Source organism: Malus sylvestris, chromosome 12 (genome assembly GCF_916048215.2).
Source record: "Malus sylvestris chromosome 12, drMalSylv7.2, whole genome shotgun sequence".
Lineage (NCBI taxonomy): Eukaryota > Viridiplantae > Streptophyta > Magnoliopsida > Rosales > Rosaceae > Malus > Malus sylvestris.
In genome coordinates this window covers 21,895,034-21,916,721 of record NC_062271.1, presented here as the reverse complement: position 1 = coordinate 21,916,721, position 21,688 = coordinate 21,895,034, and the positions used below count along the sequence as shown (strand labels likewise).

At 39.1% G+C, this 21,688-nt stretch overlaps 5 protein-coding genes across 5 annotated transcripts; all 5 read right to left on the bottom strand.

Moving 5' to 3' along the window:
* Positions 1–1,267: 1,267 nt before the first annotated feature.
* On the bottom strand, positions 1,268–3,409 carry LOC126592248 (NADPH-dependent aldo-keto reductase, chloroplastic-like). Its single transcript, XM_050257970.1, has 7 exons — positions 3,054–3,409; positions 2,725–2,915; positions 2,478–2,565; positions 2,110–2,356; positions 2,029–2,042; positions 1,445–1,674; positions 1,268–1,354 (listed from the first exon to the last, which is right to left on the bottom strand). Exons 4-7 carry the CDS (start codon positions 2,301–2,303, stop codon positions 1,268–1,270), a joined length of 525 nt encoding a protein of 174 aa, XP_050113927.1. The 5' UTR covers positions 2,304–2,356; positions 2,478–2,565; positions 2,725–2,915; positions 3,054–3,409.
* A 143-nt stretch (positions 3,410–3,552) lies between these two features.
* LOC126594193 (uncharacterized protein At2g39795, mitochondrial-like) lies at positions 3,553–5,362 on the bottom strand. The gene is made up of 3 exons (XM_050260413.1): positions 4,957–5,362; positions 4,079–4,389; positions 3,553–3,978 (listed from the first exon to the last, which is right to left on the bottom strand). The coding sequence occupies exons 1-3, from the start codon at positions 5,227–5,229 to the stop codon at positions 3,819–3,821; spliced, it is 744 nt and encodes a 247-aa protein (XP_050116370.1). The 5' UTR covers positions 5,230–5,362; the 3' UTR covers positions 3,553–3,818.
* Positions 5,363–5,663: 301 nt separating this feature from the next.
* LOC126594190 (NADPH-dependent aldo-keto reductase, chloroplastic-like) lies at positions 5,664–8,607 on the bottom strand. The gene is made up of 7 exons (XM_050260410.1): positions 8,063–8,607; positions 7,902–7,952; positions 7,472–7,548; positions 7,218–7,305; positions 6,717–6,992; positions 6,313–6,561; positions 5,664–6,078 (listed from the first exon to the last, which is right to left on the bottom strand). The coding sequence occupies exons 1-7, from the start codon at positions 8,180–8,182 to the stop codon at positions 5,992–5,994; spliced, it is 948 nt and encodes a 315-aa protein (XP_050116367.1). The 5' UTR covers positions 8,183–8,607; the 3' UTR covers positions 5,664–5,991.
* Positions 8,608–14,521: 5,914 nt separating this feature from the next.
* On the bottom strand, positions 14,522–16,887 carry LOC126594188 (NADPH-dependent aldo-keto reductase, chloroplastic-like). The gene is made up of 7 exons (XM_050260409.1): positions 16,685–16,887; positions 16,531–16,581; positions 16,107–16,183; positions 15,923–16,010; positions 15,392–15,667; positions 14,985–15,233; positions 14,522–14,821 (listed from the first exon to the last, which is right to left on the bottom strand). Exons 1-7 carry the CDS (start codon positions 16,802–16,804, stop codon positions 14,735–14,737), a joined length of 948 nt encoding a protein of 315 aa, XP_050116366.1. The 5' UTR covers positions 16,805–16,887; the 3' UTR covers positions 14,522–14,734.
* Positions 16,888–17,600: 713 nt separating this feature from the next.
* LOC126594187 (NADPH-dependent aldo-keto reductase, chloroplastic-like) lies at positions 17,601–20,055 on the bottom strand. The gene is made up of 7 exons (XM_050260407.1): positions 19,863–20,055; positions 19,707–19,757; positions 19,212–19,288; positions 19,028–19,115; positions 18,465–18,743; positions 18,083–18,331; positions 17,601–17,917 (listed from the first exon to the last, which is right to left on the bottom strand). The coding sequence occupies exons 1-7, from the start codon at positions 19,980–19,982 to the stop codon at positions 17,831–17,833; spliced, it is 951 nt and encodes a 316-aa protein (XP_050116364.1). The 5' UTR covers positions 19,983–20,055; the 3' UTR covers positions 17,601–17,830.
* Between the last annotated feature and the right edge of the window lie 1,633 nt (positions 20,056–21,688).

Genomic DNA, 21,688 nt, shown 5'->3' with positions numbered 1-21,688 from the left:
ATTAAAACCCAAATTTTTTGGGGTAAAAATTTAGGTTTTCCTCTGGAGTTGGTCCAAAAACTAACTATTTAACTTACTAACGATATTGTTTGTCAAAAAAAAAAAAATCAGACTAAGAGATAAGATGATTGCTATCTCTCTCTTTCATCTTTATCTGATTTTATTTGGTTTTTTTTTTCATGGAAAAGGATTCATATGACATCTGACGACAATCCTATTTGGAATAAGGGCTGGTTTGATGACAAGGAAATGGAAGATATAGAATAACTCATAACTTCAAGATATGTTTAGATAAGAAATTAAGGTAAGAACTGCAGCACGGTGACGGAAACGATAATTTAAAAGGCACAATTCCGTTGAAAAAATTTTAAATTCCGAGGCCCTTGAGGCCGGAAACGATCTGTTGCACGGTGACGGAGTCTTTCCGAATCCAACAGACAAAGGAGAGAGCTTGGGACAATGTTGTTATGAAAACAATGAGGAGGAACTGCATCCTCTGCCTCCCCTTGTCTATTTTCCCCTTCATGCAATGTCATGCCATTATTCACGTTTTACAAATTTAGTTAATAAAAACTGAAAATAAATAAAAAAGAGAAAAAATAAAATAAAAATCTTACACCTGTTTTAGCTGTCAGTAAATTTCTCATGTATCTTTGAGTCATCTATTGTGAGTCAAATATAATATCAGATAGGTTTGCTTCAGTAAGACATACTCTTAACCAGTCTTCTGTCTGGTTTAAAAATGTGCCTACTTCTATTGTTAATCCAAATACAATTTGTCTCTAAGTTCAGATCCGACGTGATCTTCTTTATAATGCTAAACCCTAGAGAAAAACATTTTTTAGCAAATTTATGTTGATATCTCATCACTTCACCTAGAAATATTGCTGCCATTTTAATCTTTTTCAATCTGTCATATCAAGTTAAAATTGGAGCAATGACTGAATGAGATAGTTCAAGTAAAATACTTGGAATTCAAGTTTCTCAAATTTTGTATTCACTGTGCATGAAATCGTTAACTGAGGTGCATGAAATCGCATCCGATTTCGATACTAGTTATCATTCGATGATTCAAAAGGTTTGCCTTGCCATCGTATAGAAAAGATTTGAATCATAAAAGCAGATCGTAGTACTACAAATACAAGGTTGATACTGGTTTAAGAAAGTCAAAAACACAAAAAAAAAAAACAGTTTCTTCCATCTGAAAATGTGGCAGAGAAAGCTAGAAAATCGACAAACTTGTATGGATCAAATTGAATTAAAGAGCTCATATTTCACCATCCCACAGTTCTTCAACGCTTTTATAAGGACTCAAGCTCTCGTGGACTACGAAATCACCCCGTAGGAGCCTTTGCTGCATAACAGACAAGCAAGTTAGTGTCAGTAGAAAGTTTTATGTGATAAAATGTGTTGAGGGATGTATTTAAGCATGTGTAATACAAACCTGGTGGTGTCCTGAAATTTTCGAGAAGAGCTCCGGTGGAATGGACCAGTCGAATAAGCTTAGATTTTCCTTGATCCTGCTTTCATTTACACTCTTTGGAAGGACACTGTGTGCACTCTGAATGCCCCAATGAAGACATACTTGCGCTGTTGATTTGTTGAGTTTCTCAGCGATTTCATTCAGTACTGGATCCTTTGAAAGGAAGGAAGAGTTTTCGATCAAATAATAAGCTGCTCAGTCTTCTGAAAATTAAAATGGATGTTGAACATTTGAAGTTGGTATCAGATGGATGCTGAACATTTGAAGTTGGTATCGGTGCAGCTCCCTGCAGGACGCCTTGAGAAAATCTCACTTCTGCTCAACTTTCTTCAACTTTGACCTGTTTTAGACATTTGTTTTAGTGTAGAATTATCATTAGAGCTTAGACATTAGATTTCCAGTCTCGGAAAACTTGACTGTTCGATTTTCAGTTTGAAGTATCACATTTTTGGCTCTCAAGCTTTAAAGAACCATTCTATGTCCTAAATCATCAAGTTATCAATCCAATCAATAAATGAGGTCAACTATTGAATATTGAATAGAACTGAGGGAGGAAGTCCTGCAGAGAAAATTTCTCAAGTTGGCATATAGAATTTACCAATAGATGAATCCCAGCAGATTTTCACAAATTATAAAGAGCCGGTTGCTGCCATATAGGGTGGCACTCCACTTGATTTACTGCAGGTGGAACTTTTGCATAAGAAAGGAGGTCCTGCAGCTTCTTAGAGGAGAAGTTGCTCACCCCAACTCCTCGCGCCTGACCATACGCGGACAGGCCCTCCATTGCATTCCAAGTGTCTAGAAGGCACAATGAAGCCATGACTACCTGAGTGAAACGTACTGAGCCTGGCTTTGTACGAAATGGCAGTGTATCTGCAGAAGAATGTTCACCATAACCATTTAAAATTCTTCGTTATTGGAATTCCGAATTCAGGAAGAAAATGTTAGTCTAGCAAAATGTTGAGGTTACTTATATAAAATACTAGTTGCATACAAGATATAGATTAATATAATCAAGCTGCAGATCTTCTAAAGTCTTGCTCAGTGCCTTGGAGATATCTTCTGGGGAACGGTCGCTGCACCTGTAGACGTCAGAGACGGAAAAAACATTATAAGTTTTCATCAAGGCCTTGTTTGGCGTCCAAGATTATAAGTTTTTGCGAATAACATAATTATGATTGTTCCAAGTTCTTCGTCAGTCAGAGATACGACGACTTAAAAGAAAGAGAATGAACACATACAAGGTTTCCGATTTGTTTTCGCCTTCCAAGCTTATATGGAGAATGAACCTTGACTGCCGCGATGACAGCTTGACTGACCAAGCCTGGTTCAGCCTTCCATGTCCCAAGACAGACCAACAGATGGAATCTTAGCTCCCGGATTCAGATCAAAATACAAGGTTTCCGATTTGTTTTCCCCCATAATCTACGCACTGAACATGCAATAAGAACCAAGATTAAACCTACAGTAACATAGTCCAATTATATAATTGAAACTTTGAATTATATTATTGAAACTTTGAATATGAATTTCAGACACCAGGTGGGTGATGAACTGAAGAAGAAATTACCTATTTGGATCGAACGTCGGGAAAAATGACAGAGATGCAAGATTTCGGAGGCAACTCACCTGTGTTTTCTATGTCCAAAAGTTTTTCTTGGAAGATGATGCATGAGCTATGTGTTGGACAGATTTTGATGGCAAAAAATTATGATCTATCATTACTCCCTAACCGTAAAACTAAGAAAAATGACTTCAAATTAGAAGAAAAATGCAGCCTAGGTGATGCACAAACCGAGTACAAAGAGTTAACTAGGTTCTTCTATGTCCTTGAATACTAATGCGGACGCGCCAATTCGCTACTGAACTTGGCCAAACATATGTTGTACAATACCGTTAGTATTATACGAGTACATTATGTTGTCTTCTGTCACGAGTAGGATGAGGGCAAGGTAGAGGAAGGCAAGAGTTGAGAGCTTTGGTAATTTTGTTGCCAAGTAATGCGAAAACTGAGCAGTAACAGCATGGAGAAACACCTTCAGAAAGCACTTTCAAGTGTTTGTACAACGTTATCAAAACCAAAAGCACTTCTAATCATTCTAAACAACTTCCAAACAGGCACTTCAAAATACCATCCAGTTAATACGGAACTGCAGTCGATCCAGTTAATACGTTACAATTCTTAATAGGTATCGAAATACCATCCACGCTGATTAACTAGTTAACAATATTTGACCTAGTTCTAATCTTCTCAATCTAATATATTTAACTAACGGTATCAATAAGAGGTTCTCAAACTGATACAGCTCCAGGAAACAGATCCATTTCTTTTCGTTTACTGCTGAACAACACGCTTGACGTTCTTCAACCACATCAGGAACTCTTTGTTGTTTTTGTTCTTCATGTAATCATACAAGAAGTCAGCCATGGTGTGCTTGATCCCTCGAACCTCGAGATACTTGTAGAAAGCATTCTGCAACTTCTCATCCAAGTCGCTGAGGGAAAAAAAAACAGAGCACATCAGAACAGAATGAAACCATCATCAGAATCTACGCAATGCAAACAAAAGGTATGATCCACTGAGACAAAGCTTACGGAAATTCAGGTCCATCATAAGCATAATCAAGCTCTTTGGAAGAAAGCTCAGGCTGCTTGACGGACAAGCTATCGATCGAAATCTCAGTTTCAAAGACAGAAACACCAAGCTCCAGTTGCAGTCCATTTGGTTTGGAAATGCTCACCACCATCGGAATCCCGGGGTCTTCCCACTCGTCCTCATCATCTGCGGAAAAACTAGGAATATCGACACATACTTGGATGGATTCGCCTTCAAATTCTCTTTTGAGCAGAATGGTTTGGTCTCCAGGATTGTCCACTATTTCAAAAGGAAATTTCTCTGGGACCTCCTAATGTGTGAAAATCATACAAATAAAAAAAAAAATTACCCAACATTCAATTACTATAAAAATGTAGAGCCCGTTTGGTATTCAATCCAAATACAGTTATAACTCAAAAACAAGTTTTGAGTTTTGAGTTTCAAACTCGAATTCTTGTTTGGTTGGCCTGTTTTTAAAAACTGAATTTAAGAATAACTTAAAAAGAATACCTAACTACCTCCAAAAACTCCATAGCCCGACTCTCACCCTCTACTCACTCATCTCTCTCTGTGATCTTCGCTGCCAGCGTCGATTTGGGTCCACCGCCGGCGTCGATTCGACTCCGCCGTAGCTCCATTTAGTTTGCTGGTGGGGAAGGTAGTTGCCAATGAGATCCTAACTTACTTCCATGACCAAAGACTGGGACTTCCCTAATTTTAAGATCTAAAACAGTTTCTGAGTTCAATACCAAACAAATTTTTGGATTTTGAAAAAAAAAGAAGGCCTGTTTTCAAGAGATGTTCTTTTAAGTTGTTTTTAACCAAAAGAAAAAAGAATGGAGCTTTAAAGTAAAAAACAGAAATTTGATACGCTTACGGCTTTTTTGGGTTTCACGTCTTGGGCACACTTGATCTCGGACTCAAGGACTTCGACCAGACTTTGTTCACCGATCGGCTCCACGGCGGTGGCCGTGCCCGTGGAGAATCGATGAACTGGAACAAAGCTTCTCCGGAGGAGCTGTGCGCTGAAAGCAGGGACGGTGGAGATCGCGCGGTGAAAGGTGGGTGCAGATCCGACGGCGCGGACGGAGCGGACGGCGAGGGCTAGGGCGGAGTAAGACGGCCTGCGGAGCATCGAGAAGAGAGCCATTTGATGTCCGGCTATGGCTGAAAATTCAGATGGTTTAGGGTTTTGCAATTTCAGCAGGGTTTTGTCTTTTCGCTTGGGGTTTTAGGAAGATGCAATACGTATGTAGTATTGGACTATGGGCCTATGGCTTTGGAATTGGAATTGTAAAAGAGAAGACGTGGGCTTAAACGCATTAAATTAGAGCGGTGTGTTTCTCATTAAGCACTTAAATTTAAATTACTTTTATGCCGTTTAGATTAGTTTAACATATAATTTTTTTGTATGAAAAATATAGAGTAGTATTATACTATTATCTACGTACTTATTTTTACTTGCCGCATCTTTTTTGTTAATTTTTGTTTTTTGATCTTTTTCAATTCATTCTATCAGACGACTGAAAATTAAAAAATGTGTGAAAAGTAAAAGAAAATATGTAAATAGCACCACCGAAAATATGTCTGTACAAACGAAGATTTTATTATGCAACAAGATTTTTGGTCGTCAGACATTAGTTCATAGGAGCCAAATTTGAACAACCAAAAATCCCAGTGTATGTATTACACAGGAGCATACCGAAAAATTCAATGTAAGAGAGCCCAAATGTATCACCCACCCTAGTCTTATTCTTTAAAAATAGCCTTTGCAACCGGTTCTGTTTGTGTATATTTGGCGAAACTCGTTTCACTACATTCATACAGGCCGGAAAAAATCCGAACTCTTTACTTTGAAGAAACTGAAAAATTGCTTCAACATTGTCTTCCATTGAAGCACTCATCCGGACTTCTAAATTTCTCCGTCCCACAATTCCTCAAGCGTCCTGTAGGCCCCATACGTATCATGAACAAATTGAGTCCCTCTAACCAATCTTGCCTGCATAGTTGAACATCAAAGCAAAACTTAGGAATTAGGTGTAAAGACAATCAGGACACTTCTGGAGTGCCGAAAACAAAACCGAGCTTGAAGAATAATGCAAATGGAAGAACAGAAGTTGGATATTTTAAGGTGGAATGTGTTTCTTGCTTTAGACCTAGATGATGAAATAAGATCTTGGCAAAGGATAACAATAGCAAGGCGAATAGAAAACCGATTACAGTAACTACTAGCCTGCTGAATCTCAGAAAGCTTGGCGAACAAGTCCTCCGGGATAGACCAGCCAAAGACATTGAAGTTCTCCTTGATCCTTGTTTCATTAGTACTCTTGGGAAGAACACTGTGCCCCATTTGCAGTCCCCACCTAAGAGCAACTTGTGCAGGAGTTTTGCCTAGTTTTTCTGCGACCATGAGAAGGATTGGATTCTGAAGGACGTCACCTTTGATCCATGATGTGCCCGGAGAACCCAGTGGTGAGTATCCCTGAAAGAAAAGTATGCAGTTACTTCAACTTTCGAGCTAACTTGCTGACTAGGTAAATTAAATTCTTGCCCAATTATATGGGTAACTCCCTCGAGAAATGTCAACGAAATAAGAAATTTGGCATTGAAAATGTCATTCAATATTTGCATACTCACCTGTAAATGAACTCCCTTGGATTTACAGAAAGAATGTAGCTTGCCTTGCTGCCACGAAGGATGACACTCCACTTGGACAGCAGCTGGAGGAATATGTGCCACATCCAGCAAATCTGACAGTTTCTTCGTAGAGAAATTGCTTACGCCAATAGCTCGAGCCTTACCCGAATCATAGAGGGTTTCCATTGCTCTCCAAGTGCAAGGGATATCTGGTTGAACCAGGTTTTCAGGATCAAAACTTGCTGACCCCTTCTTCAACCGGACTGGCCAATGCATCTTCAAATTTTCAGCAGGTCATTAGTTACAGCTGAGTTATGCCCACAAAGGTATAACAAATTCAACACAATGATGCTAATGATCTATAGTTACAGATGGAAATTGTAGTCTTTTAAAGGAGCATCTGTTCTAAGTAAAGCAGTATTACACCTTCAATTTGGCATTTACTTGTGCCGAGCTTAACAGAAATAACTAGAGAATACGCTTTGAACAGGTAACACTTACCAGATACAAGTCAACATAATCAAGCTGCAAGTCTCTCAAAGTCCTGTCCATTGCCACTAATACATCTTCTGGTGCATGATCTGTACTCCTGCAGACCATCTAGTTTTTTAGAAACTACAAAATTAAGCAGACGCTAAAGGATTAGATAAAGCCAAATCATAACTGAACAAGGCTCACAGCACCACCACATTATACAATTTATAACTCATTGTATCTCTTTGTCAACGGAATTAGCATTAAAAATTGAAACAAACCAGAGTTTGGAGGTAATAAACAAATCCTCGCGCTTCACCACGCCATCTTCAAACAACTTCTTCAGAACCAAACCAATCTACAAGAAATAAAAACTACATCTTTGTCACATTCAAATCACCAGAATAACACAATAATAATCCAAACTAAAATTGAATACGTAAGCCAATGACCACTTAGCAGATTATGAGTTCGAATCTCATAGATGACAATTGTTGATTAATAAAAATAAATAAAATTAAAAATGCAAGTCATAAGGATACCGGCGTATAATCAAACTTACAAAGGTGAATGCAATCAATTAGGTTAGGGAAAGTTTACATTTTGGTTGAAGCAATTTTAGACATTAAAAAAACATTAAATAATTAATGGAAATTAACTAAAAAAATTAAAAATTAATCTAATAATTTAGCCAAATTCAACTCAAATCACCTCCGTCTCATTGCCATAGCGTTGAGCACAATCGATATGGCGATATCCTGCCTGTAATTTGTTAGAAAAAGTCACATTTTGTTAGTGAGATGGAAAAATGATAAGTTCACCAAATCAAAGGTCGAGATTGATCAAAACTGAAAGCGGTGAAAGAGGAAGACCTTGATGGCGGCGGCCACGGCGTCTCCGACGAGGCCAGGGCTCGACTGCCAGGTCCCTAACCCTACTGAAGGGATCTTAGATCCGGTGTTCAACCGGAAGAAACGAATATCGTCCGCCATTTCTCGATTTCTCAGAAGATCGAGTGATGTGGAATGGAGCAGTGAACAGCCACTTGGCCCTCTGTTTATATTGGGGGGGGGGGGAGCGGGAGGGAATCAGAAATTGGAATAAAACGAAAGCCGATTGGTTTTTTTTTTTTTTTTGGATAAATCCTTTCCGTATTAAGGAACAAAAATTTATTGCAATTGTAATTTACCTAACAAAGGCCCACAAACAAATATAAACAAAACAAAAAGGGGCCATCCAAGCTAACTTAAAAAAGCCCAACCACGAGCCCAAATTTTGATACAGAGCAAAAGAACGTTCCAGATTCGTACCACCGCCGCGATGGTTCTTCCCGATCAACCCAATTTGATTTCCACAATAGACGCCGCAATTCCAACCAAGCAGCACTGGAGATGAAATGAGAGCAAGTCCACCCCCACACAATTTAGCCCAGAACCCAGCCCAAGCCAAGCAACAGACCAGCCCATTTTGGACAGACCCAGAGGTCGGCCTATTTGGCTGGCGCTTGTAGCACACTCGCGACTGGGCGCGAGTAGGAGACGACAAGTGTGTAGGTGGCAGGGCCCGCTTGTCAGCCCACTTGTGTTCACCCGGATTAGGGCTACATGGCCCTCCTCAATGCCGTTGGATTTCCAACGGCTAGTTTTTGTAGACCGTTGGATATCCGACGGTAAAAAAAATTTAAATTTGACTTTTAAAATGGATCGTCCGATCATATATCAACGGTCCACGTTTTTTTCACAAAAAAATAAAAATAAAAATAATAAAAAGGCCCAACAGTCAGAAATATGACCGTTGGCCACGTGGCAACTCCTTGGCTCTTGGATTTGAATATTTTTCAAATCCAACGGTTCAGATTAATTAACTATATTAAAATTTATTAAAAATTATTAAGAAATACAGAAAAATTATTAGAAAATACAGAAAATTAAAAAAAATACATAAAATTTTTAAAAATGATATTTTTTTTTCTATAAATACCTAACCCTCATCTTCCACCTTACACCACATTTCAATATTTTCTACATTTTCTATACTATCTACATTTCAATATTTTCTACACTTTAAGAGAAAAAAATGTCTTCGTGGAAGCTCATTGAAGATGTTACGTTGTGTGAACGTTGGGTTCACACTACTCATGACCCGATTACGGGTAATGAGATGGATAAGCAAGAAATGTGGAGTAAAATTACAAAAGCATTTTGCGATGTACATGGAAAAGACGCTAGAACTAGTCAAGGTCTTCAAGGTCGTTGGAAAAAACTCAACGCATCCTTTACTTGTTGGAAAAACGACATCTCTCATGCTTCCGTTAACCTCCGTAGTGGGACAAGTTTAGCGGATCAGGTGACAATATTTTTATTTATTTATACACATTCCACCCACATCAATATTTTAATTTATTTAATTTCGTATGTAATTTTTATGTTATTTCTTATGTAATTTTTATATGCATTCCACCCGCATCAAAATTTTAATTTATTTAATTTCTTATGTAATTTATATGCATTCCACCCGCATCAATATTTGAATTTATTTATTTGTGTTACACCCGCATTTTTTAGCACTATCTTATCCCACATTTGTATAGACACTACAAGCTCAAGCATTCTACAATTCAAAGAACCAGAACAAATCATTCAACAAATGGGAATGTTGGGAAATTGTCTAAGATTGCCCTAAATACAAAATTGTGGCAACCGGTTTAGAAGTTGTCATGCACGACATGGGTCTACATAGTTCGCCAGAACCAGACACGACCGAACAAGAAGCCGACACATTTCAAGACACGAAAGAGACGCCTGAACAAGTGCCCGAGACCCAATCGACTCGTCAGTCCTTCAGGCTTCAAAGTAAAAAGGCATCAAAGAAAAAAGGTAGTTCTTCCCAAAATGACTACACTAAATATATGGAGGAACTTGCTTGCCAAGGTGAACTGAACATGGCACAGGAAAAGGTTAGAGATGAGAAAAAAGTTGCTGTTATGGCAGCAATAATAGCAGCTACTGAGCCCCGTGATGTGGCGGCTGAGAGACAAAGAGAAATAGTTAATCGAGAGAATGAGCTAGTTAGACAAGCAGTTCATCGAGAAAATGAAATGCTTAGATAAGAAAAGATGGCTCAAGTAGATCGTGACACTATGAGCAAGTCTCTAGTAGGACTGTCTTCGAATTCAAAATATTTTTGGACATCGGAAAAAAGAGATGTCGTGTGAAAAAGGCGTGCAAGAGATGCGAAAACAAGTCAAGGGGGTTCTAGCTACACAAATCATAGCAACCAAGATCCTAGCACCACATATCCTAGCTCCAGAGACTTTGTATAATTTTTATGTAATTTCTTATTTTTTTAGAATTTTATTTAATTTCTTATGTAATTTTTATGTTTTTTCTTTTTTTGTCTTTTGAACTTTATTTAATTTCTTATGTAATTTTTATGTTATTTCTTATTTATTTTTAAAAATTTATTTATTTTTATTTTATTTAGTATGCAATTTTAATGTAATTATTTATTTATTTTTGTACTTTATTTAAACACATGAAATAAGATTACATAAACTCACCAAATAAGATTACATAAATTCACCAAATAAACTTAAAAACAAAACACACTACATAGAATTACATAAACTTAATTCATGCAATCCCCACTGGTGCTCAATCAAGTCATTCTGGCGGGTTACGTGCCAGTATGACTCTTGCACATCAGTGTACTGCTGAACGATCAATTCATTGTAACGTTCATCGCGTTCCAACGACTTTTGTTGCACGAGATCTTCGGTCCGATCATAAGCATAGTAGATACGTGTTCTTGAGTTGTTTATCGGATCTGGCTCATATTCATCGACGACATCATAATCATACTCATCTTCAACAATCATGTTGTGGAGAATAATACACGTCATCATGATGGATCGAAGAGCCTCGACATCAAACATTCTAGCTGCAACCCTGACAATCGCCCAATTGCAGGATACCAAAACAACGCTCGACATCCTTCCTACACCCTTCTTGACATTTTGCAAAGTGTTTTTCCTTTTCAGTCTGTGGATGTGGCACTGTTTTGACAAATGTTGACCACCTTGGGTAAATGCCATCTACAAGGTAATATAATCCCTCGTATTGGATACCATTAACCCAATATGTGCATCTCAGCGATTTTTCTTGCAGCAGTTCGTCGAACACTGAAGATTGGGCAAGGACATTTAGGTCATTCTGAGCTCTTGGAACACACAAAAAAGCATGCATCAAATGAAGCCGCCGCTTCCAAAATGATGCTTTTGGCTCATTTTCTGTCGCCATAAGCTCCTTGCCACGCACTTGGACAGTTTTTCCAAGTCCAGTGCATGCAGTCGATGCTTCCAATCATGCCGGGGAAGTCTCGCATCTCACCTTTCCTCAGAAGCCTTCGCATGTCCCTTGGCGTGGGTGTCCGGAGGTACTCATTGGTGTAGAGGGCTTCAATTGCAGAGCAAAACGGCATCAGGGACTCCAGAACAGTTGTTCTTCCCATCCTCGCGATCTCATCCACTTGATATGCAGATGCTCCATATGCAAGCATTCGTAAGGAGGCCGTAATTTTTTGCTTGGGAATAAGACCTAGAACATGAAAAACATCATCTTTTTGCACAAAGTATGGATCATGGTTGCAAATAGCACTCATGATTTTGTCGAACAAATTTCGTTGCATTCTAAAATGACATCTAAAAACATGATCAGGGAATATGCTGTTGGGAATAAAATAATCTTCCAAGAGATCTTTACCTCGTCTTTCCTTTTTTCTATCGAGGTTTGCAGCACATCTTGGTTTGGCTATTTGACCCACGACTTCCATGACACGGCGGGAATGTGAGGCCCTCTGCCTTCTATGGTGATCATCCGCATCCTCCTCCATGAAGAAAGCCTTATCTCCACCTCCACTTTCCTCAAGATTGGCCAATTTTGCCTGTTGTGCCAACAACCTTTTCTGTTGCTTCTGCAACTGTTTATACACTCTACTTGAAGAAGACATTGTAATAAGAACTCAAGATTTGAAAACGATTAACAAGGATTCTGAGCTAAAAAGAAGGATTGAGCTTGGTGTGAGGATGGATGTAGGGATGTAGAGTTGAAAATCTTATCGAAATCTTGGCTAAATTATTGTAAACCGGAAGTGACACGTGGCGCATCGGGATTGGTAAAAAATATTATCGGAAATCTATCCACAAAATAGTACGTTCGGATAATAACACGTGGCATGACGTGATTGGTTGAAAATCTTATCGAAATCTTGGCTAAATTATTGTAAAATGGAAGTGACACGTGGCGTGTCGGGATTGGTTGAAAATCTTAGCGGAAATCTATTCACAAAATAGTACGTTCGGATAATGACACGTGGCGTGACGAGATTGGTTAAAAATCCTATCCGAAATTAAAACTATTTTATTTTTTTAGAAAAAATTTAAAAATATTTTAAATGGGCTGGGTGCCAACGCATTTTGTAGGGGTGGAGATCGTTTGTGCCATCGCATTTTTTTACTATGTGCTAGCGCATTTTTTTAGGGGTGGAGATACATTGACCTATTATTGTTAATTGAAGTCTGTTACTGTTCATTGGAGTGGATAAATGGGCTGGGTGCTGGCACAAAGTCCTTATGGGTGAACTTGCTCTGAAGTAATACCCCATCGCCTAGCCATGAACGCCGCACCGATCTTAGTCAGAAATTGATAGAAATCCGTAGGATTACCATGAACAACATTGCCAACAAAAGCATACAGAGAGAAGGAGGTGGTGTTGTAAACACTCGAGACGGCGTGACCACCAGAACTCTACACACCCTAAATTGAAAGATCTCATCAAACTGCGTTGAAAGTTGACAACAGATCGGGTTGAAAGTGGTCGAAGAAGATGGACGCCCATGAGGTTTAAAGGACAAGGTAAATCCGGAAGGAAAGATGAGGGAAGAGGTAGCAAAAGGAGCGATAGGAAGAAATAGAAAGAAAAAGGACAAATTTTCCACCGACCACTGCCACAGTGAGGGCTGCCGGGGACGAAATGAACAGATGGGAAGCTATTGGTGGTTTGGTTGGAGGAAAATTTTCAAATCCAATTTTTCCCTAATCCCTTTTTTAATCGAAAACTACCCTCTTGCCACATATTTGGCAATTGCCTTTTTTTTAATTGTTTTTTAAAAATAGTATTTTGAAAAATAATGAACATAACAATCCTCACTCTCATTACGTGACTTTTCTTTTGGAAAGTGCTATTCACACTCATTTTTACTTCTAACAAACTTTGTTAATTTTTGTCATTGGTCTTTTTCAATTTATTTGATCAAACGATCAAAAATTTAGTTTCACCTTCTCCCTTTATATATAGATTTAAATTTATACTTATTTTAAGTATTTTTTTAATAAAATATACTTTTAAAAATAATGAACGTAACCCCCAACATACGTGATTTTAATTTTTTTTTAATCTTAATGGGAGAAGGGGAATTTAAATGTTATGAAATCTTCAAATTTTTTACCTTCTCCGTTTATATATACATGTATAGATTAAGATTAGCTATATGTATGTAGTCCACCAAATAATTAAGAAAAATCACCCACCGGTAAAGAAAATAGGGAAATTGTAATCATATAATGACATGTAACTATCAGTTACAGAAGACTAAAAAACTCTTTGAAAAATTGATCATTTTGGTCAATTTCTCAACTCTTATTGGATGGCGTGATAACAATTTGTCACATCTGGCCCCCACCACATCCCAGGCCGGGATGTGATAATTTGGTATCAGAATCAATCCTTGGTCAATAATGTGCCGACGAGGATGTCGGACCCAAGGGGGGTGGATTGTAAAATCCCACATCGTTCAAGGGTGAGGATCCTGTAAACCTTATATGTATATTCTTATCTCTACCTAGCACAATGTCTTTTGGGAACTCACCGGCTTCGGATTCCATCGGAACTCCGAAGTTGAGCAAGTTTGCACGAGAGCAATCCCATGATGGGTGACCCACTGGGAAGTTCTCGTGTGAGTTCCTAAAAACAAAACCGTAAGAGCGTGATCAAAGCCCAAAGCGGACAATATCGTACTACGACGGAGTCGAGCCCGAGATGTGGTGGGAGCCTGGGCCAGGATGTGACAATTTTGGAATCCGAAACCAGTGAGTTCTCAAAAGCCCTCGTGCTAGGAAGAGATAAGAATATATACATATAAGGCTTACATGATCCACTTCCCCAGACGAGGTTGGATGTTACAATGAACATTCGATCTAAAATCAATTGGTCACAAGTGCTGTAGGTTTTTGTGCTCGACTTTGGTTGTGAGATACTCAACAAAATCCAAAAACTAAGAACAAAATAATTACCAAACATAGATACCGTCAAGCCAAATCTGAGCAATAGGCAATCAAGACAAACAAAATGCTGAAAGTTGCAAGTAGCGTAATCAAGCTAATCGTTATTTAGGACATCAACGGTCACACTAATCATAATTTATTACATAAAAAATGCCCCCAGAATCTCTTCCACGAAAGCATTCATGATTCATCCCTCTCTAGAATCTAGATTTCACCGTCCCAGAATTCCTCTAAACTCCTGTAGGGACCAAAAGTGTCATGAACAAATGTGGCCCCTCTGATCAGTCTTGCCTGCATAATTTGGAAATCAATGTAATTAGTTAGGAGAAAACACTACATAGCAATTATTAGTGCATGATTCGCTCGGGATACCGCAATAATGGCATCCTCCTTGAAGGTTAGTTAGGTTACTGATAGCAGCGAGAATAGAGAATCAATTCCGGTGACAACTTACCTGCTCAATTTCAGAAAACTTGGCGAACAAGTCGTCTGGGATAGACCAGCCAAACACATCAAGGTTCTCCTTGATCCTCGCTTCATTGGTACTCTTGGGAAGAACACTATGACCCTTTTGCAGTCCCCAACGGAGAGCAACTTGTGCAGGAGTTTTGCCTAATTTCTCAGCGACTGTCACAAGAATCGGATTCTTAAGGACTTCACTTTTGATCCATGTTGTTCCAGGAGAGCCCAGTGGGGAATATCCCTGAGAGCAAAAATATATGATATCTCCCATTTAAACACGCCAAAGTAAATTAGATAAACAATTACCCAAGTACACACAGGTATGTTGTAACTACTCAAGACACAGACAATGCAATTCAGACTGAACTCCCTTGAATTATTCAGTATTTGCATACTCACAGAAAGGTGAACTCCCTTGGATTTACAGAAAGAACGTAGCTTGTCCTGCTGCCACGAGGGATGGCACTCCACTTGGTCAACAGCAGGAGGAACACGTGCGACATCCAGCAAATCTGACAGCTTTTTTGTGGAGAAATTGCTCACACCAATAGCTCGAGCCTTTCCCGAATCATAGAGTGTTTCCATTGCTCTCCAAGTTGCAGGGACATCAGGGTCAATAATATTTTCAGGCTTAAAACCTACTGATCCCTTCTTCATCCGGACTGGCCAGTGCATCTTCAAAATTTTCAGCAGGTTCATTAGTTACAGCTTAATAACTCCAACAAAATGCCACAATGAATCCAAGATGAGGCTAATTATCTGTGATTTTATCCTGATAATATATAGCAAAATGCAGGTAATATAGCCAGACCAGTCCACTCCTTCAAAAGGACCTCCGCTTTCAGTAAATTTAAAAACAAAATGCGTACAATTTATATCAAACTCTAACAGGCATGACTCGAGAACAAGATCTGGCCATGTAATACGTACAAGGTACAAGTCAACATAATCCAGTTGCAAGTCTCTCAGAGTCCTGTCCAATGCCTCTGGTACATCTTCTGGAGCATGATCAGTATTCCTGTGGATAAACAACCGAAACAGTCATTCCATTTCATCACGCCCTCATGGAAATTCCTCGAGATCTAGTACTCAGTTAAATAAGCATTAAACAAACCAGAGTTTGGACGTAATCCACAAATCCTCGCGCTTCACCACACCATCTTCAAACAGTTTCTTCAGCACCAAACCAATCTACAGGAAATAAGAACATGTTGGTCAAACCAAATTCTGGTAACCACTCAAACATCTTCAAAGAATGAGTCTAACATGAATAATTTCAACTTTTATCTGGACTTGAATACCTAGAAATGCCCGTAAAGTAATTGAATTTAAGAGGTAATGCAAGGCAATTAATCCGCTCAGAAAAAAAAAAAAAAAAAAAAAACTTATACCGTTACTTGGAGCATTTTTCTCAACTCTTTTTCCGCCTGGCGCATGTATTTTCTCTCTACCTCTACTTAAAAAATCGTGAAGTAAAAACTAAAAACGAAATAGTTAACAAACGAGGACTTCGTTTAGTAAAAAGCAGTTGCAATTACCTCCTTCTCATTGCCGTAGATTTGAGCACAATCAATATGCCGATACCCTGCCTGAAATTATTAAAACCACAAATTCACTTATCTTCCGCAAATCTTCGAATTTTCAGTTAGAGAAAAACACAAAATAATGAGTAAAGCAATGGAAAGAAAGTACCTTGATGGCGGCGTGGACTGCTTCGCCGACAAGGCCAGGGCTTGCCTGCCAGGTCCCCAACCCTATCGACGGGATCTTAGCGCCGGTGTTCAGCTCGAAGAAGCGAATGTCGTCCGCCATTTCTCCGGAGCGAGAGAGCGAAATGTAGAGAGAGATCTAGATGAAAGGCGATTTCAAGCTCATTTATAAAACATCGTTTGGATGCGCGTGCGTCTTTCATATACTTCAAAAATAAAAAAAATATTTTATCTAATAATTTTAATTTTAATTTTAAAAACATCTGATACGAAACGGGGAGTAGTGGATACGTGACATACGTCATCGTTTACAACCGTTTGACAAGGGACTGTTACTTTTTCCGTTTTCCGGAAGAATGTGGTTAGTGCTCAAATGGTCCTGGTATCAGATGGCACCGGGATATCTGAGCCGTTGATATGGAATATGACACTTTTGGTAGCCGTAGATATTGCGTAGTCTCGTGGGGCTAAGGATATGACACGTGGTGGAGTTATCAACAAGCTATTTCTTTGCCTTTTATTCAAGACATTAAAAAGGACGTCCATCTTTTACTAGGAGTCTCTACAATCGGAAGGGAAAGGATGTATGGTGAATTTTCGAGGTGTGTCGAAGTCAAACTAGTCTTTCTCAAATTAAATAGCTCGTCGATGGTGTGTTCACCTTAAGTCATTGCGTTTTGAATTTAAATATTTATTTATTTGTTATATTCTTTAATGTTAAAGAAATTTTTTTATGGAACGCACTTTTATTTTAGTATTATGAGTCGTTGAAGGATAGTGAGTGTGAAAGATTATGAGCACATTTTCAACCTTGGGCAATATCTTCACCTCCAAATTTCAACGCAGACTCAATTTTCTAGATAAAAACAATTAGCTCTATGTATTTGAAGAAGCCGAAGTTGATGTAAAGGCAAATCACAATCAACGATATTCTCTTATGTTACATTCTTATTACGTTACATATCACAATCTACATTATTTTTTTAATATTAAGTTACTATTACATTACATGTAGAAGACTACTTAAAGGTTCATCAACCTTTCTAGAATCTACATTATTCTTTAATATTAAGTTACTATTACATTACATGTAGCAAACCACTTAAAGGTTCATCAGCCTTTCTAGAATCTAGATTTCACCGTCCCAGAATTCCTCCAAACTCCTGTACGGACCAGAAGTATGATGAACAGGTGAGAGCCATCTGATCAGTCTTGCCTGCATAATTTGAAATCAATGTAGTTAGTTGGGAGAAAAGACTACATAGAAATTAGTAGTGCATGATTCGCTCGGGATAACGCAACAATGGCATCCTCCCCGTAGGTAAGTTAGGGCACTAATAGCAGTGAGAATAGAGAAGAATCAATTCCAGTGACGACTTACCTGCTCAATTTCAGAAAACTTGGCGAACAAGTCATCTGGGATAGACCAACCAAACACATCAATGTTCTCCTTGATCCTCGCTTCATTGGTACTCTTGGGAAGAACACTATGACCCTTTTGCAGTCCCCAACGAAGAGCAACTTGTGCCGGAGTTTTGCCTAATTTCTCAGCGACTGTTGCAAGAATCGGATTCTTAAGGACTTCACTTTTGATCCATGTTGTTCCAGGAGAGCCCAGTGGTGAATATCCCTGAAAGCAAAATATATGATTATCTCCCATTTGAACATGCCAAGTAAATTAAATAAACTATTACCCAATCACAGACAGGTATGTTGTAACTACTCAAGACACAGACGATGCGATTCAGTATTTGCATACTCACAGAAAGGTGAACTCCCTTGGATTTACAGAAAGAACGTAGCTTGTCCTGCTGCCACGAAGGATGGCACTCCACTTGGTCAACAGCAGGAGGAACACGTGCAATATCCAGCAAATCTGACAGCTTTTTTGTGGAGAAATTGCATACACCAATAGCTCGAGCCTTTCCCGAATCATAGAGTGTTTCCATTGCTCTCCAAGTCGCAGGGATATCAGGGTCAATAAAGTTTTCAAGGTTAAAACTTGCTCCTGACCCCTTCTTCATCCGGATTGGCCAGTGTATCTTCAAAATTTTCAGCAGGTTCATTAGTTACAGCATAATAACGTCCACAGAATACCACAACGAATTCAAGATGATTAGCAAAATGCAGGTAACATAGCCAGACTCAGAAGGAATCAATGCATTTGAAGGTAACTTATAAGATCATACTACGGAAAACAGGCTACCATTCCATTCCTTCAAAAGGACCTCTGCACTAACTAAATTATAAAACAAAATGTGTACAATTTAGTATCAGACTCTAACAGGCATGACTCGAGAGAAAGATCTAGACAGGTAATACGTACAAGGTACAAGTCAACATAATCCAGTTGCAAGTCTCTCAGAGTCCTGTCCAATGCCTCTGGTACATCTTCTGGAGCATGATCAGTATTCCTGCGGATAAACAACCGAAACAGTCATTCCATTTCATCATGCCCTCATGGAAATTCCTCGAGATCTAGTACTCAGTTAAATTAGCATTAAACAAACCAGAGTTTGGAGGTAATCCACAAATCCTCGCGCTTCACCACGCCATCTTCAAACATTTTCTTCAGAACCAAACCAATCTACAAGAAACAAAAACATGTTGGTTAAACCATATTCTGGTAACCACTCAAAGAATTAGTCTAACATGAATAATTCCAACTTTTATCTGGATTTGAATACCTAGAAATGCCCGCAAATTAATTAAATTTAAGAGGCAATGCAAGGCAATCAATCAGCTCTCGGAAATGAAAAAAAAAACAGTTAAAACCCGAATGTTTGCAGGTGCTGGGAGCAATTTTCTTGTAACGAAACCTGCAACAAATGTTTAGAGCTCGTTTGATAACAATTTCATATTTAGTTCTTAGTTTTCCTTCTTAATTCTGTTAGATACAGATCCCTCTATCTCTAGCACAAAAATCGTAATCTAAAAACTAAAAACCAAATGGTTAACAAACGAGGACTTAAATAACTAACTTAGTAAAAAGCAAGTGCAATTACCTCCTTCTCATTGCCGTAGATTTGAGCACAATCAATATGCCGATACCCCGCCTGCAATTATTAAAACCACAAATTCACTTATCTTCCGCCAATGTTCGATTTTTCAGTTAGAAGAAACACAAAATGATATGAGTAAAGTAAGGGAAAGAAAAATACCTTGACGGCAGCGTGAACGGCGTCGCCGACGACGCCAGGGCTGGACTGCCAGGTCCCCAACCCTATCGACGGGATCTTAGCACCGGTGTTCAGCTCGAAGAAACGAATGTCGTCGGCCATTTCTCCGGAGCGAGAGAGTGAAGTGTACAGAGAGAGAGAGACAGCGAGTGATCTCCATGAAAGGCGACTTCAAGCTCGTATATAAAGGAGCCGGCGGGAGAGAATCCGATACGTCATCGTTTACGACCGTTTGACATAAGCCGATACGTCATCGTTTACTACCGTTTGACGGAAGCCGATACGTCTTCGTTTACAGCTGTTTGACAAGAGAGTTTGTCTCATCAACCGACTTGAGGCATTCCGCGACACCCTAACGGGTGAAAGCAAGCTAGCCAATGCCGATTTCTTCACTTACTTCAAGGACGATTTCGGTGACACTGACATCAACTAAACCAGCAAGCCAAGTCATCTTCCTCTCTATTATTTTGAAAAATTGGATACATAAAGATATGGATTTTAGTATGTGTTTTTGCAATCTGTGATTTTTCTATGAATGATTGATGAGTTTTCTGATAATTTAGACATTCTTCTATGAATGATTAATGTTCTTATTAGTCAGTTTTACATAAAAGTTACCAAACACTCTAATACTGTTTTTTTTTTGCTAAAAGCATTTTTACCATTATAGTTTACCAAACATTTGCAAAGAAGACCTACTGACGCTCCGGTTAGAAGATGCGACTACGGGACAGAGGTTCAGGGCCGAAGGGGTAAAGGAAGACTTAGGAAAACTTTGGAAGAGACTCTAAGAAAACACTTAGAGTATTTGGATCTAACGGAGGACATGACAGAGGACCGAGCACAATGGCGTTCTAAGATTCATATAGCCGACCCCACTAAGTGAAGAAGACTTTGGTGTATTTAACACAATACATTGAAATGAAGCAAAGCTTATTTATTGATATCTCTGATAAGTTACAAATATGTACATATACATGAGTCAAAATAAACAAACAAGTGGGAGCCTTCACAAAGGTTGCTTAGAAGAAGTCTCAGCAGTCGGTAGAGCCCCAGAAAGAGAAGGCACCAGAGGGAGATCATTCGGAGCCTCAGTACTGGACAGAACCCTAGAAGGGGGAGACATCGAATGTTGATCATTTGGAGCTTCATTACGCGGTACAGCCCCAGAAGACGAAGGCAATAAATGCCATTGGAACAAACCCACAAACCGCTGATGATCAAGTAAAACCTGACCATCAGATTCCTTCATCTGGTCAAGCTTCCTTTTCATGTTTGTAGCATAGTCATGTGCGAGCCGGTGCAACTGTTTATTCTCATGCTTGAGCCCTCTAATCTCCTGTTTGAGACTCATCACTTCAGCCGCCAATGATTCAACTTGGCGGGTTCGAGCAAATAGGCGCTGGGCCATATTAGACACTGAACCTGCACACTGAACACTTAGAGCCAGAGAATCCTTAACAGCCAACTCATCAGACCGTTTGGAAAGTAGTCTGTTATCTTTGGGAGTGAGAAGGTTCCTGGCCACCACCGCAGCAGTCATATCATTCTTCATCACGGAATCCCCAACGGTAAGATGACCAGTAGGGGATAAGAAGGATGGGTGCCATATGTTGTCTGGAGAAGGCGTGGTTGCCTCTTCAACAAGGTTCAAGTCAAAACGACGGTCGGATGGGTTAGACATTTTCAAAGGTGTTTAAGAGAGAAGAGGTCGGACAAATCAAGATCTTAGAAGTGCAAGAAGGGAGCTTCTACTGGTGAGGATTCAAGTGTGCTTTGGAACTTAATGCCAGCCTCTATAAAAATCT

Coding starts and splice junctions, on each gene's coding strand:
- LOC126594190 (XM_050260410.1), bottom strand. CDS start 8,182: ATGGCGGACGATATTCGTTTCTTCCGGTTGAACACCGGATCTAAGATC. Junction 7,549..7,901: donor GCTATGGCAATGAGACGGAG/GTGATTTGAGTT, acceptor TATTTCTTGTAG/ATTGGTTTGGTTCTGAAGAA. Junction 6,079..6,312: donor AGCTTTCTGAGATTCAGCAG/GCTAGTAGTTAC, acceptor TCAACTATGCAG/GCAAGATTGGTTAGAGGGAC.
- LOC126594187 (XM_050260407.1), bottom strand. CDS start 19,982: ATGGCCGACGACATTCGTTTCTTCGAGCTGAACACCGGTGCTAAGATC. Junction 18,744..19,027: donor ATTATGTTGACTTGTACCTT/GTACGTATTACC, acceptor AAAATTTTGAAG/ATACACTGGCCAATCCGGAT. Junction 17,918..18,082: donor AGTTTTCTGAAATTGAGCAG/GTAAGTCGTCAC, acceptor CAAATTATGCAG/GCAAGACTGATCAGATGGCT.
- LOC126594193 (XM_050260413.1), bottom strand. CDS start 5,229: ATGGCTCTCTTCTCGATGCTCCGCAGGCCGTCTTACTCCGCCCTAGCC. Junction 4,390..4,956: donor ACGTGAAACCCAAAAAAGCC/GTAAGCGTATCA, acceptor TTCACACATTAG/GAGGTCCCAGAGAAATTTCC. Junction 3,979..4,078: donor TATGATGGACCTGAATTTCC/GTAAGCTTTGTC, acceptor TTTTTCCCTCAG/CGACTTGGATGAGAAGTTGC.
- LOC126594188 (XM_050260409.1), bottom strand. CDS start 16,804: ATGGCGGACGACATTCGCTTCTTCGAGCTGAACACCGGCGCTAAGATC. Junction 16,582..16,684: donor CAGTCCACGCCGCCATCAAG/GTACTTTCTTTC, acceptor TAATAATTTCAG/GCAGGGTATCGGCATATTGA. Junction 16,011..16,106: donor TGGATTACGTCCAAACTCTG/GTTTGTTTAATG, acceptor GTTTATCCACAG/GAATACTGATCATGCTCCAG.
- LOC126592248 (XM_050257970.1), bottom strand. CDS start 2,303: ATGGCTTCATTGTGCCTTCTAGACACTTGGAATGCAATGGAGGGCCTG. Junction 1,355..1,444: donor AAATTTCAGGACACCACCAG/GTTTGTATTACA, acceptor TCTGTTATGCAG/CAAAGGCTCCTACGGGGTGA.